At 57.5% G+C, this 13,086-nt stretch overlaps 1 protein-coding gene across 2 annotated transcripts in view; it reads right to left on the reverse strand.

Annotated features, from left to right (window-relative positions):
- Positions 1-13,086, reverse strand: part of PRDM16 (PR/SET domain 16) — a 322,403-nt gene that overhangs the window by 47,474 nt on the left and 261,843 nt on the right. For both annotated transcript variants that reach the window (XM_081226091.1, XM_081226090.1), the window contains exon 4: positions 28-162. In XM_081226091.1, the coding sequence (XP_081082217.1) occupies positions 28-162 (135 nt within the window). The remainder of the gene's footprint in view (positions 1-27; positions 163-13,086) is intronic.

Consider the following 13,086-nt stretch of genomic DNA (forward strand, 5'->3'; position numbering starts at 1 on the left):
AAGGCTTTGTGCGAGCCCCGGACCTACCTGCTCGTTGATCTGACACATGGTGAGGTTCTGGTCGTCACAGGAGCATGCCACGCGGATGTACTTGAGCCAGCTGCCGGCCCCGGCCTGAGTAGCGTCCATGCAGAACTTCCCACTGCCCAGGTCTTCGGAGATCTGCCCGGCAAGAAAGAAAACCAAGAAAGGTCAGAGGCATCCTGTGCGCTAGAGCTGACACACTCTACGTTTGCCCAGCAAGAGAGTCTGCTGTTTGGGTGCAGAGTAGGAAGGCAGGCCGGCCTCTGGACATCAGCCGACCCTCCGGGCATCAGCCAGGCCCTCAGCCCACCGACGCCCAGGAGTCTCCGGGAGGGAGCCCGACGCACAGGTAGGAGGACGGCCCTGTCTATTCTCACCGAGCAGATCGCTGCCCTGGCACAGCCATAAAAGTGCCACCGGCGTTGTGAAAACTCCCCAGCAAGCGGCCCCACATGTGAGAACGCAGAGGCCACTGTGTCCGAGGGCAGAGCCCTCTGCTGGGAGCACTGGGTTGGGCTGGGGGTGAGCGGTCTCGAAGGTGAAGTTGTGGTCGGGCTGTGGCTGCGTGCGAATCTCGACACGTGTGCGCCTGTGCGTGCACGTGTGCCAGCGTGCACGCTCACAGCAGCGTGCACATCACCCTGCGAGAAGGAAAATCATTTGGTTTTCCTAAAAGTGGAAGTTTCCATCTGACGCTGGGTGTTTGCAGACGTCCAGCCGGCAGAGGCCCCATGGGCCCGACTGGCATCAGGTACTTTGCTGCTGCTCTTGTGTCCTGAATGCCCTCTGACAGGCAGAGGCCGGGAGCTTCTCCGGCGTGCGCACCTCTGAGCAGGTCGTTTCCCAGAATACCGACCTGACTGCTGTCCCTGCTGAGAGGGGGATGCCCCAAAGCCGCCGGGCGCCGAGGTGGATGCTGCAGGCAGAGTCCCTCCCACCTGCTCTGATCAGTGCCTGCTCAGGGGCCCGAATCCAGAGATGTGGAGGCCAGTGGCATCATGGGCCAGCTTCCTGGGCAGCTGAGCTGGGAGGCTGGGAGGGAAGGAGGGAGGGGCTGAGGCCACCACCACATTGAGGGCTGGAAGTAGGTGTCCAGGTGGTCGGGAGTGTCCAGGTGGGCAGGGGTATCTAGGTGGGTAGGGGTGATGGGAACAGGGTGTCAGAAGGACTCAGTGAAGTCAGGGCAGGGGGTAGTAACATGTCAGCACAAACAGAGGAGACCGACCCCAGGTGCACGGCCCCTGTTCCCCTGGGGGCCTCCCCCGTGCCACCTGATGAACAGGCAAGGACCCAAGAAGGGAGGGAGGCTGCCCCTGAGGCCTGGAGAAGCCCACTTCTGGCCAGAGAACCAGGATGCTTTGTAAACAGCTCAGGTGCCTCCCAAACGCCCATGGACATTTTCTAAATGGCCCAGGGTCCCGCCCGGCCTCTGAGTCAGTGAGGCTTCGGGAAGCGGCCGCCTTGCTGAGGGAGGGCCTAGAACCCACCTCTAGTTCTCCTGTGCCTCCAGACCCCACGGGCCCCCGGAGCCCACGGCAGCCCCATACTGTCATGATGAGTCTCTGAGCGGCCGCTGAGCTGACCTGGAAGGGGCTGTGAGCGCAGAGGCCTCTGTTCTGACGATTCTCCATTTTGGGGACTTCACCCAAATGGCCCTAATTCTGAAAGAGCACCTGGGCCAGTGTGGCCACAGGGAGGCTGCCCGGCCCAGCCTCTGGTCCTTGGCTGCCAGGGGTGAAGGGACATGGCCGCTCTGGGCCCCATCGGGACGCCACTGTGGGCTTGTGGGGGGCAGGCCGCACGGGAGAGGTCCCTCTCCTGACGCTAACGCCTCTCACGGGCCCTTTCTCTTACCTCCCACCCCCAGTGCAGGAAACCCGCAAGAAAGACCCACCAAGCAAAGCTGTGGGTCGTGGCACCGTCACTCGGCGAGGCACCCGGCCGCCTGGCTCCATCACAGGGAGGAAGAGGGGCTGGCTGGCCAAGACCCAGGGCCCCCCACCCCCCCACCCCATCCCTGTGCCTCCCACCCAGCATGTTCACAGGTGGGTGTAGGCGGGCGGCTGGCAGTCTCTGTCTCTTGGCCTGTGTCTCTCGGTCTCCTCCTCCCACCCATGGTCCAGTCTGGACTAGCAGAAACGGTCAGTGATGCTGTGAGCTGTCACGACCAGCGCAGGGGGGCCCCCACGTCTCCCGTACCCCCAGAGAGCGTGCTTGACCCTGCGGTTCTCAAAGGACGTGTGGGGTTGGCCAGAAAAGCGCGGGAGGCCGGATGCCGGCATGGCCTGATGCCTCTCAGTTCCGGTAGATTCTGCGACACTGCAGGGCGCTGGAAGACCCCCGGCTCATCCCCCAGCCCCACACCTGAGCCCTGCCTGACCTAGGAGCAAACCTGCACTTCTGCCGGCACAGCTGTGAGCACACGCACAGACCCGCCATGGCAGCACTGCCTCGCGGAGAGTAACTTGTGCGTGGCCGGGCCCCCCCTCCTGAGTGTCCCCTCTCGGCCCTCTGGGAACAGGCCTCTCTCTCCTCCACGTGACGGCCCTGCAGGTATTTGGACACGGCCCTCGTTCAGCAAACAGCTCCAGGCCTCTCAAGTGCGTCTGAACGTGGACACAGCCGGTGGCTAACCTGCACGGACACTGCTCTGGGGCCTCCGGCCTGTGTCCATCCTTCCTGGGGTGCAGGGCCCAGAGTTCAGGGGCAAAAAATCCTCCAGGGTCCCCCTGCCCAGCTCCAGGGGATGTCGTCCCTCTCTGGTGAGCTGCCCCTCCCGGGAAACATCCCTCCTCCTCACCCCAGGGGACCTGGTCCACCAGCCCCGACCATCTGGACCACTGCAGGGGGGCAGCTACTTCCTGAAGGTCCCTAAAGGTCCGGGGGCCCCTTCTCCCTCATGGGCACCCTGGCTGGCTTTCTGGGTGACAGAGGAGGCCTTGGTTAATGCCTTCCACCCACAGAGACCAAAACTCTCCCTCGGAGTGGTAGCAGGGAATGGCTGACCTCTCCTCCCGGGGAGGCACGAGAAGCCCTGGTCTTGGGGCCCTGAACCAGCGATGCGGGGCCAGGTCGGGCCATGGGCCTCACCCCGATGCCAGGACCACGTCTCTCTCCCGTCTTTGTGTAGAGAGTCCAGCCCTGTGGGGCACACTTGGGCATACCTGGATGATGGAGCCGGGGCAGGGGGCAGGGGCAGGGGGCGCAGGCAGGAGCCTGGCCTGGAAGCTGCTGCTTTTCTGCTTCAGATCAGAGAAACACTCCCAGGAGTGGGCCTGGGCCCGGGCCTCGGGCCAGGTGGACAGGGTGCCGTAGGCTTGGCCTCTTGTTTGGGGCGTGCTGTTTCTGATTACAGAAGGGGAGAAATGGGAGCGACGTTTGTCTCTCTCTGGCCTCCTTCCCTTCTGTCTCTGGCCTTCTCTCCAGGGTCTCCGCCGTGGCCAAGCTGGGGCCTCTGGGGCGCTCACACCATGAGCCGTGTGGGCTCAGGTCTCTCTTGGTACCAGCACTGCCCCTCCTTCTTCACCGCGGACCTCCCAGGCAGGGGCTGTTATTGCGTATTTTCAGGACACGAGACGGAGGCTCCAGGAGCAGGGCTGGGCCCAGCCCAGGGCCCCCACATGCTGTCTGAGCCGGATCGAGGACCAGAGGGAGGGTCTCCGTCTCAGGTCCAGGACCCACAGGACTCAGCACGCCCTGGGATCCAGAAAGCAGGCCCGGGCCGTCACAGGTCCCCCCTCCCGCCTCTCATGGAATGAGACTTTCCAGGGCCCATAAGGACGGGTCATGTCACTCTCTGCCCAGCTCAGCAGGGCCTGAGGCCTGTTTTGGTCTGTGCTCAGAGCCGCGCCCCAGGAGGCCAATACAGGTAGAAGTGGACGGAGCAGGAACGGGTGACTGCAGAGCCCCCGCCCCAGGCTGCGAGCTCGGTTCCGCTTCTGCACAAGGCATGAACCAGGGAGGGTGTGACGGAAGGAAGGAGGTGGCCCCGTTGCCCCCTAACCAACCTCCTAGGGCAACGTTAGCAGTCAGTGGCCTGGAGGCTGCCATGGCCTTGGGGCTGGGTCTCTCTGCATATCTGAGGTCCGGCCCCTCTGCCTGATCGCATCCAAAGCCTGGTTCTGGGCAGCTTGGGGCTGAGCCTTGGGGGTCCCGGAGTCTCCAAAGGAAGCTGCCCTCCTGCCTGCTCTCCCCGACTTGGCCTTCCAGGCCTCTCCACCCCTCGTCCCCCCACCAGCTTCCCCAGCTCATAAATCACCCCCACCAGAAAGGCCGAGTTATGAAGCAAAGGCATGGAAAAACTCTCTTCACCTTGACAATTTTTTTTGCACATCATTTGAGGTTTCCTGCACCTTGAATTTCTGGGCTCACTGCTGGGCTGCCCTCTCACGTTTAATGGGCATGGCCAGCCTCTGGCCATCTGGGGTGTGCGTGCTGGCGGGAATGCCAACGCATCTGTCGTCAGCTACCTAATGGGTTCCGGGCAGGCGGGAAGGAACGGGCCTGGGAGTTGGTCCCTCGGCCGTGCGTCCTGCCTCTGCAGCTCGGCTCCATGGAGGGCTGGGCCTAGTGTCCGCTTCCAGCTCGGGGAGGACCCAGGGGGCAGGTCTCATCCTTCTCACCCTGACCCCTTCTTTAAGCTGATCCAGACCCACGAGCTCAGCCACCAAGCTGTGTGGGGCTGTCCTACCCACATGAACCTGCACGTGAGTAACACACACACACACACACACGCGCGCGCACACACACGCCAAGATTTATGGCATCCACGAGTAGCTGAAACAGAAAGTCCATTCTTGTGATGGAAGGAGGTGGGGGAGAGGCTTTCTGGAAACACCTCTGCTGGGTGCAGATGCGGAGCCTGGGTGAGCTCGTAAATCCTCTGTCCTGACTCTCATTATGGGGCTCTGTGGTGACATGAACAAGCACCAAGGAGAAATGTGGCCAGTGGGAAGGGGTCGCACGGCTGCCCAGCAGACAGGAGTCCTGGCAGGAGGGTCACGGGGCCCCACCTGCTCAGGCTTAGAGGAAGGTTGGGGGTGGGGGGGGAAGGTGGGGGAGGAAGTGGGGGGAGGGAGGGAGGGGGAGGGAGGGAGAGAGGGAGGGGGCTGCTTCGAGGAGGAACTCATGGACGCTGTTCCTCCAAGACGGAGGCCAGTCTGTCTCTGAAGCTCACGGTGGGGGGTGGGTAGAGAGAGCCAGTGTCCATGGGGCTTGTGCCCAAAGGAGCCGCGTGGGGTTCCTAGGACATCCCTGCTGACCGTGATCTCCATGGGACAGTTCCAGGGCATTGTGAGGGGATAAGGGCCGGGGTCCCTCGGTCTCAGGGACCCAAGAGCACGGCCCAGGATGGAGATTCTGCAGAGGAAGCTGGGTGCCCGACAGGCTTGCTGATGGTGCAGCAAGGCCATGGCCCCAAGACCCTGCCTGGGGGAATCCACTCATGTTAGCGATGGGCAGAATCTCTCAGCTTTAGAGCCAGACCCCAGAAACCACACTCTATGTGTTCAGGGGCCACAGATGCCTTCAAAGGTCAGACCAGAAATCACTTACACACCCAAGTGCTATATAAACACCCCCGGGGTTCTCAGATCCTCTCCCCTCAAAATCTTGACACCCAGGTGCCCCGGTGCTCCCTGGGGTTCACAGACCATCTCCCACAAAACACCCAGATATTCGATGCTGCTATGTTCCCGGGGTGCGCGGCCCTGGGGGCCCAGCCTGGAGCCCAGGAAGCAGAACTCACTGCCGCTGGACTTTCCTCTTCCCTCCCCATCTCCTTCTTCGGCCCCTCCTCCCCTTTCATCGGATTCTTATTTTACGTGTCCCTTTTTCTTCTTTTCCTCCTCAGGCCAGGGGCTGCACATGAGAGGCCAACTCTCCCAGCAGCGTCTGTGCAGTTTGCAGAAAACCAAAGGGTGAGATGGCGGCAAAGCGGAGAGGTTTGATCTGCTCCATGCATCGCCTGGGCTGGAGCAGGACTAAACATGCCTGATCTTGCCAACTGCACCCAGGGGACAAGAAGAGAGGCTTTGGTGAACGTGGGCTCTGTGGGCTATTCCGAGGGTCCCTGGCCCTTGGTGTGGCCTGAGCACAGCCCTGCTCTTGGCCCGAGTCGGGTGTTTGGGGGCTCGGCTTCCTCCCAGCCTGTCCCATCCATCACGGCAAGTGTGCAGGCTGTCCCATCGGCCATGGGCCATAGCCCTGACCCATCAGAAATAAATGGGCAAATTGGTGATTGAAACTAGTGCCCTTAAGCCTGCAGGGAAATAAATGAATGAGAAACTTGCTCAGACACAGAAACCCCTCAGGGTGATCGGCAACCAGAGGGGTCTGAGGAAACCTCAGGACCAGCAGCTGAGACGCCCCTATAGGCAGCCTGTGGGGTGGGTGAGAAGCCTTGCAAAGGGATGAATGCCCCATCACTGTGGGGATTCAAGGACCATCCCTTCAGGGTGCTCCAAAGGGAGACCGGATCTCTGACCATAGGTGCCTTTCCAGCCCTGACATGAATTCCGAATCTGACAACGTGGGGATTTTCTGGGCTCCAGCCTCAATTCCACCTTTGGAACTAGAAAGCCTCTTTCCTGCTTTCCAGCTGCACGGAGGCCTGCGGCTCCTTGCAGGGAGAGCACACACTGTAAGAAACACTTGGTTTGTTCTTGGTAGCTCCTTGAAGACACCCCGAACAGAGCCCCACTCCCATAGCTCTGCCAGCTTCAAGGGCACGTGTGCTGCGGGGCCCTATTTGTGGCCACGATGGCTGTGGGCACCTGCTGCTTCCCCGGCCGTCTGTACCTGCCCATCTGCTCTTCAGAAATGTGCCAGGTTGGGGGTGGGCTGTGCCCACTACAGGATGAAGAGGGTGCTGGTCAGAAGCAGGGCCTCTTCCTGGGTCTGCTGCGTAGGTAAGAAGCCCAGACTCCTGGCCGGTCGGGAACCTTCTGTGGGCTGCCCGGGGCCCCCGAGAGACAGACCAGCCCTGGCAGTGAGTAGGAGAAGGCCCCCAGCAAACAGGCTCCATCCTGTGTCTCCTCCTTCAAGAATCCCTCTGCCCTCAGTGCTCACAGCAGCACCACTTACAATACCCAGGATGTGGAAGCAACCTGAGTGCCCGTTGACGGAGGAATAGATAAAGAAGATGGAGCACGTAGGTGCAATGGAATACTACTCGGCCATAAAAAAGAATGAAATCATGCCATTTGCAGCGACATGGATGGACCTAGAGATTGTCATACTGAGTGAAGTAAGCCAGACAGAGAAAGACAAATATCATATGATATCACTAATATGTGGAATCTAAAAATATTGGTGCAAATGAACCTATTTACCAAACAGAAATAGAGTCACAGATGTAGAAAACAAACTTACGGTTACCAGGGGGGGAAAGGTGGGGGGAGGGATAAATTAGGAAATTGGGATTGACATATACACACGACTATATATAAAATAGATGACTAATAAGGACCTACTGTATGGCACAGGGAACTCTACTCAATACTCTGTAATAACCTGCATGGGAATAGAATCTAGAAAAGAGTGGATATGTGTACATGTATAACAGACTCACTTTGCTATACAGGAGAAACTAACACAACATTGTAAATCAAGTATACTCCAAAAAAATTAAATTAAAAGAAGAGAATCCCTCGGCCCACCTGTGTGTGGGGCTCTTGTATCACAGTCCGGAGGTTCTTGGGGTGTCCCCAGAGAGGAAGCCCCTGGTCCCTGAAGAGAGCCTGGGCCCGGCCTCAGCCCCCAGCAGGAGGGGGCCCTCCTCGCAGACCCAAGCCAGCGGCTGAGCCACGGGCTGCCGGGCGGAAGTCCCTGGCCCCTCTCTCAGTGGGGTGGTGGGCAGCCTCGGCCACCCCCAGAGGACACTTTTGCCCGGAGGCTTCGTCTTCAGCATAATGCTGGTAGTAGATGGTGGTACAAGACTTCTGTGGCCTTTCTGGGGCATTTCTCACAAGCACTGAGATGGGAGTTCAGTTGCTGTGTGGACACCAGGGTCAAAGCAAGAATTTCAGGCTGAACTTGGACCTGCCAAGGAGGGCAAACAACTGCGGACCCCAGACCTGGTCCCAGATCCCTGGCCTCCCTTTTACTCAACCTTGAGGAGATGGCTGGTGTCGCCAGGGCAGCTCCCTGCTAGATGGGTTCTTGCAGAAGTTTCCATCCCCAAGTAATACAGGTGCAAACCCCTGCCCTGGCACTGCAGTGGGGGACCCACGAATGTCCTATGGAGGCCCCTGTGCAACCATGCAGCAGGGGTTCCCAAAAAACACCAGCACAGACGGCCAAGCCTTGCCCAGCTCCAGCCTCAAAGGGGTTCTGCTTCTTGCTGGACCACATCTGGTCCAGCCAACAACGGCTGGACCTGGGGGCTGACCAGAGAGTTTGACACTCAGGGAAGGGTAGAATCATGAAAAGCCATCCAGGTGCCAACACCCAGGATGGTTTGGACAGGTAAAGGTTATTGGTTCAGAGAAGCCTCCCCAAATCCTGGCCCGGCTTGTAAAGTCCCCCCCAGCTAGCAAGTTCCTGGCCTCACCACAGGCTGCAGGCCTGCCCCGCTCCCTGGGCTGCCATGGTTAAATTGCTAACAACCCAAACACATTTTCAAACCCTGATCTGATTTGAATTTGGGTCCGGAGCAGAAGTCTCTGAGCCTAAAGTCTGCACATAAACGCAGACTCAGCTGTGACATTCTGAAGTGCCACACTTGTGTTTGTTTCTTGATCATAAAAAAGAATGGAAAAAAAAAAAGCCCAAACACCCCAAACCAAATGTTTATGGCAGCATCTTTGCGAGGGCCGAGGCGGGAGCCCGGGGGCTGCCCACAGGAAGCGGTTTCTCTGTTGTTGACTTAATGCGAGGCCCCCGGGAGGTGTCACATTCATAACCTTTTTCTGGCCACATTGATGGTGACAAACTGCAGAGCTTGTGACGGGGCACCCCCCCCCGCCCCGCCCCCTAGCAGGTGCAGGAGGAATTCCCACAATGGCTTGGCTGCTGTAGATCAAGAGGTAGGAGTTTCCAAAGAGAGCAAGCATGCTCCCTGAGGCCAGGCGTAGGGGGCTGCTGGCACCTTCTCTTGGCCGGACAGAAGCCCCAAGCGTGGGAGCCGAATGCCAGGCTGAGGAGCCCACCAAGGATGCCCCGGGCTTCCTCACCCACCTCTCTGCCCCTTGGCTGGGATTCTGCTCCCTCCGGCCCACGACCTCAGCCCAGGGCCTTGTGACCCTCAGACTCTCTCAGACGACCCCGTCACCGTGGACAACAGCCAACACAGGCTGCACCTAGGAGTGACGTCCAGATGCAGCCCTCAGAGAAGCAGACACATTTGGGCGGAGGAAGGCTCAGTCTTCCCCCTGCCTTCCTCTTAGACATCCTCTTGTTCTCTGGAGGGCAGTGATGTGCAGAGCCTGCCCTGGGGCTCTTTCCACCCCACCCTTGGTCAGGAGGAGGCCACTACAGACCGCTGACGTTGCCTCACTGCTGGCCACTGCTGAGTCTCATTACCGGGTCCCTAGATGCTCCCCTCCCTGAGGGGGAGCCTCTGTTGTAGCCACATTTGTAGATGAGGAAACTGAGCACAGAGGAGTGAAGTAACTGGGCTAATGTTGCACAGCTGGAAAGGAACAGATCAGCTGGACACTGTGCACTGGCTGCCTGTCTTGCCCCTTTTATGACCTGTGGGGACCACATATCCTGGCCAGTCCTCCCCTTCTCACCTCTGTTCTTCCTGAGGATGGTGGCCAAGAGCAACTGAAGCTTCCCTAGAACCTCACCAAGGACAAATGTTCACACAGGGCTCACTGAACAAGTCCATGGAAGGATGGATGGTGGATGGACGAGTGGATGCTTGGATGGATGGATGAATGGTTGGATGGATGGATGGGTGGGTGGATGGATGGATAGACGCATGGGTGGATGGACAGATAGATGAATGGTTGGATGGATGGTTGGATGGATGGATAAGTGGATGATGGATGGATGGATGGTTGGATGATTGGATGGATAGATAGATGGATGGATGGATGGATGGGTGGATGGATGAGTGGATGGTAGGATGGATGGATGGTTGGATGATTGGATGGATAGATTGATGGATGGATAGATGGATGGATAGATAGATGGATGGATGAGCAGATGGTTGGATGGATGGAGGGATGGATGAATGGTTGCATGGATGGATGGATGAATGGTTGCATGGATGGATGGATGAATGGTTGTATGGGTGGTTGGATGGATGGATGGTGGATGGGTGGATGAATGAATGGATGAGTGGATGGATGGGTGGATGAGTGGATGGATGGTTGGATGAATGGAGGGATGGATGGATAGATGAATGGATGAGTGGATGGATGAGTGGATGAGTGGATGGATGGATGGATGAATGGATGAGTGGATGGTTGGATGGATGGATGAGTGGATGGGTGGTTTGATGAATGGAGGGATGGATGGATAGATGAATGGATGAGTGGATGGTTGGATGGATGGGTGGATGGATGAATGGATGAGTGGGTGGATTAATGGGTGGCTGGATGAAAGGATGGGTTGATGGAGGAGTGGATGAATGAATGGATGGTTGGTTGGATGGATGGATAGATGGATGAGGCACAGAATTCCCCCAACCTGCCCAGACACTTCTGGCTTTCTCCAACTCCCAAGGTGAGATATAAGGATACATTCTACCAAGAGTTGTAAAGGTGGCAGAACATGGGGACACCTCTCCCAAGAGGACTGCCCTGATCCCAAACATTGGTGTGGGACCCTCTGAGGGGCTCTCACGTCCCCTGCCCCATCACAGTAAGGATGATGGTAGACCGTGGTGGTCCTGTCCACATAATTTCTTTCTCTTCCCCTGCATGCTGAGGGCTTCGAAGGTTTCATCTGGCCGATTCCCATGGCCAGGCTACAGTGGGTGCTCAATAAATGTTTGGGCGACAAATAATGAGTAGGTGCCTCAAGACAACGGAGAACTTCCCCAATATTCCATAGGCCTTTCCCCAAGGGTCTTTCTTTCCTCACATCCCCTTGTCGCATTCTGGACCCTTTTCCTATTCTCCCACAGATTCTGCTGAAGGACATACAAACCCTCCTTTTAGTTGCTCTCCCTCTCTGGAAATCAGAGTTGCAATTTTTCCTAGATCCAGTGTTACAGTGTTTCTCTCCTGTGCACAGAGTTGCAGTGTAATTTTCCCCGAAGTCACTGTGGCAACATCCTCTTTCCAGGACAGAGGCCAGGCTGGCTTGTCTATCTCAGTACCCCATGGGATCTGGCACACAGTAGGTGCTCGTAGAAGGTCTGGCGGTGGGCAGGACGCATCCAGCAGGGTTATATTTAGTGCCTCCCCTGCCACTGACTCAGTCCCTCCAGGCCCATCCTTCTTCCTTCTCTGGGGGACACGTCAGTCTGGAGAAGCTCCGTGACTCATCGCCTCTGTATCAGGCCTCATGTTTTGAAATCAGCCCCTGCAAATAGCTCCAGTCTCAACGGGACGAATCTAAGCCCCATCACGAGCATTGCTCATTGCTCTTTGATGGACAAAAATGGCCACGGGAAGAGCTCCTGGTGCGGACGGCGTCTGAATGCCTGGCTAGAGGCCAGCTCTGGTTTCCTCCCCCAGCGCCCGGGTGCCACATGTGAGAGCGCTGGCCAGGGCCTGGGCCTTGGTTTTGGCTTTACAGAGAGAGGAGGCGTGTTTCTCTCTGAACAGTTGGTTGTAATCGCTCCACTTCCTAGGATTCAGCCGTCATCTAGTGGCTGAGTGGGGAGGGGTCCTGGGGTCCTGGGGTCCTGGAACTGTAACCCAATGGGCTCATCCTTTCTCTTGCCCTCAACCCTCCTAGCACATTGGACATGGAGTGTTAAGAGTCTGGGGTTGTGATGCCATTTTTCTGGAGCCTGTGGTCTCCTTCTGGATTCCTCCATTCTCGGGAGCTGTCATCCTGGCCAGAGGTCATCGAGTTGCTCACTGATGGACCTTGAGCCTCACGCCAGGCCTGCTCTTGGATGTGAGCTCAGCCTGAGATGTTGTCCTGGGAACCCAAAGCCGGCTTCCTTCCCAAGCTGTGGGCATGTTGGGTCAGACCAGCAAGTTTGAAAAAGATTCATAGGCAGAGGTGAGGCAAAGTCAGTCCTGAATGACAAATGGAACCAATTAAATTCAATCGCTCTCCTTCTCTCCCCGTGTTCCAGCCAGTTCCTACAGCCAGTCACCTTTGACGAAATATATTAAAGGAATTAAGAGTCTGTCCCCCACAATGATATTACCTGGACCCCTTTCAAGTCCACACCAGTCAAGTGCAAACATCTATTCAAGCCCAGGAAATAGAATTGAAACGGTTTATTAAAAATCTAATCACCAGCATTTCTATGACACAAATGCTTCTGAACAGCACCCACCAACGCCACAGCCTCTTCAGGGGTGGCACAATGCAGCCGATTACCCAGAATTTAAATGGGGGTGTTTAAGAGCCTTGGAACATTTTAATAGGGATCTTTCTTTGTGGATTCTGCTATTGTATTCTTCTCTTTGGAAAAAGGCAAAGGATGGGAGGACACATTTTCTTTCCTCCTTCGCTTATTCTGGCAGATCTGTTTCCATTGATGTTGTCAGGACGTGAATAAAACCCATGGGAAAAGGGAACACCCCGCTTTGCTTAATTAAAGCAGCGTGGCTCGCCCGGCTGCTGTCCTGAGTCGGGACACCTCCCAGGTGACCGGATTGCAGCTCTCTCAAGATGAGGGGCTGCTTGCGTGCAGAGATGGCTCCCTTCTTCCCCAGGGTGGAGGCGGCTGGGGCCTCTGTCTCTGGGGGAGGGGTGGTTGGTGGTCTCCTTTGCATCTTGGCTTCCTGGATCTCCGGCTCCTGCACAGACGGGCAGAACAGCTGTGGGTACAGAAGGGTTTCCTCTGAAGCCTTCCTAGCCAGCCGCAGGCACCCAGAGCTTGATCACAGAGTCTCCAGGGGCCGAGACCCCCCCAGACTTCCTTCAGGTGGACGTGCTGAAGACCTGGTCTTTGGTGTGACTTCTGAGCTGGGAACTATGTCC

The sequence above is a fragment of the Mesoplodon bidens genome (assembly GCF_964165515.1).
Source record: "Mesoplodon bidens genome assembly, chromosome: 2".
In the NCBI taxonomy this organism is placed as follows: Eukaryota; Metazoa; Chordata; class Mammalia; order Artiodactyla; family Ziphiidae; genus Mesoplodon; species Mesoplodon bidens.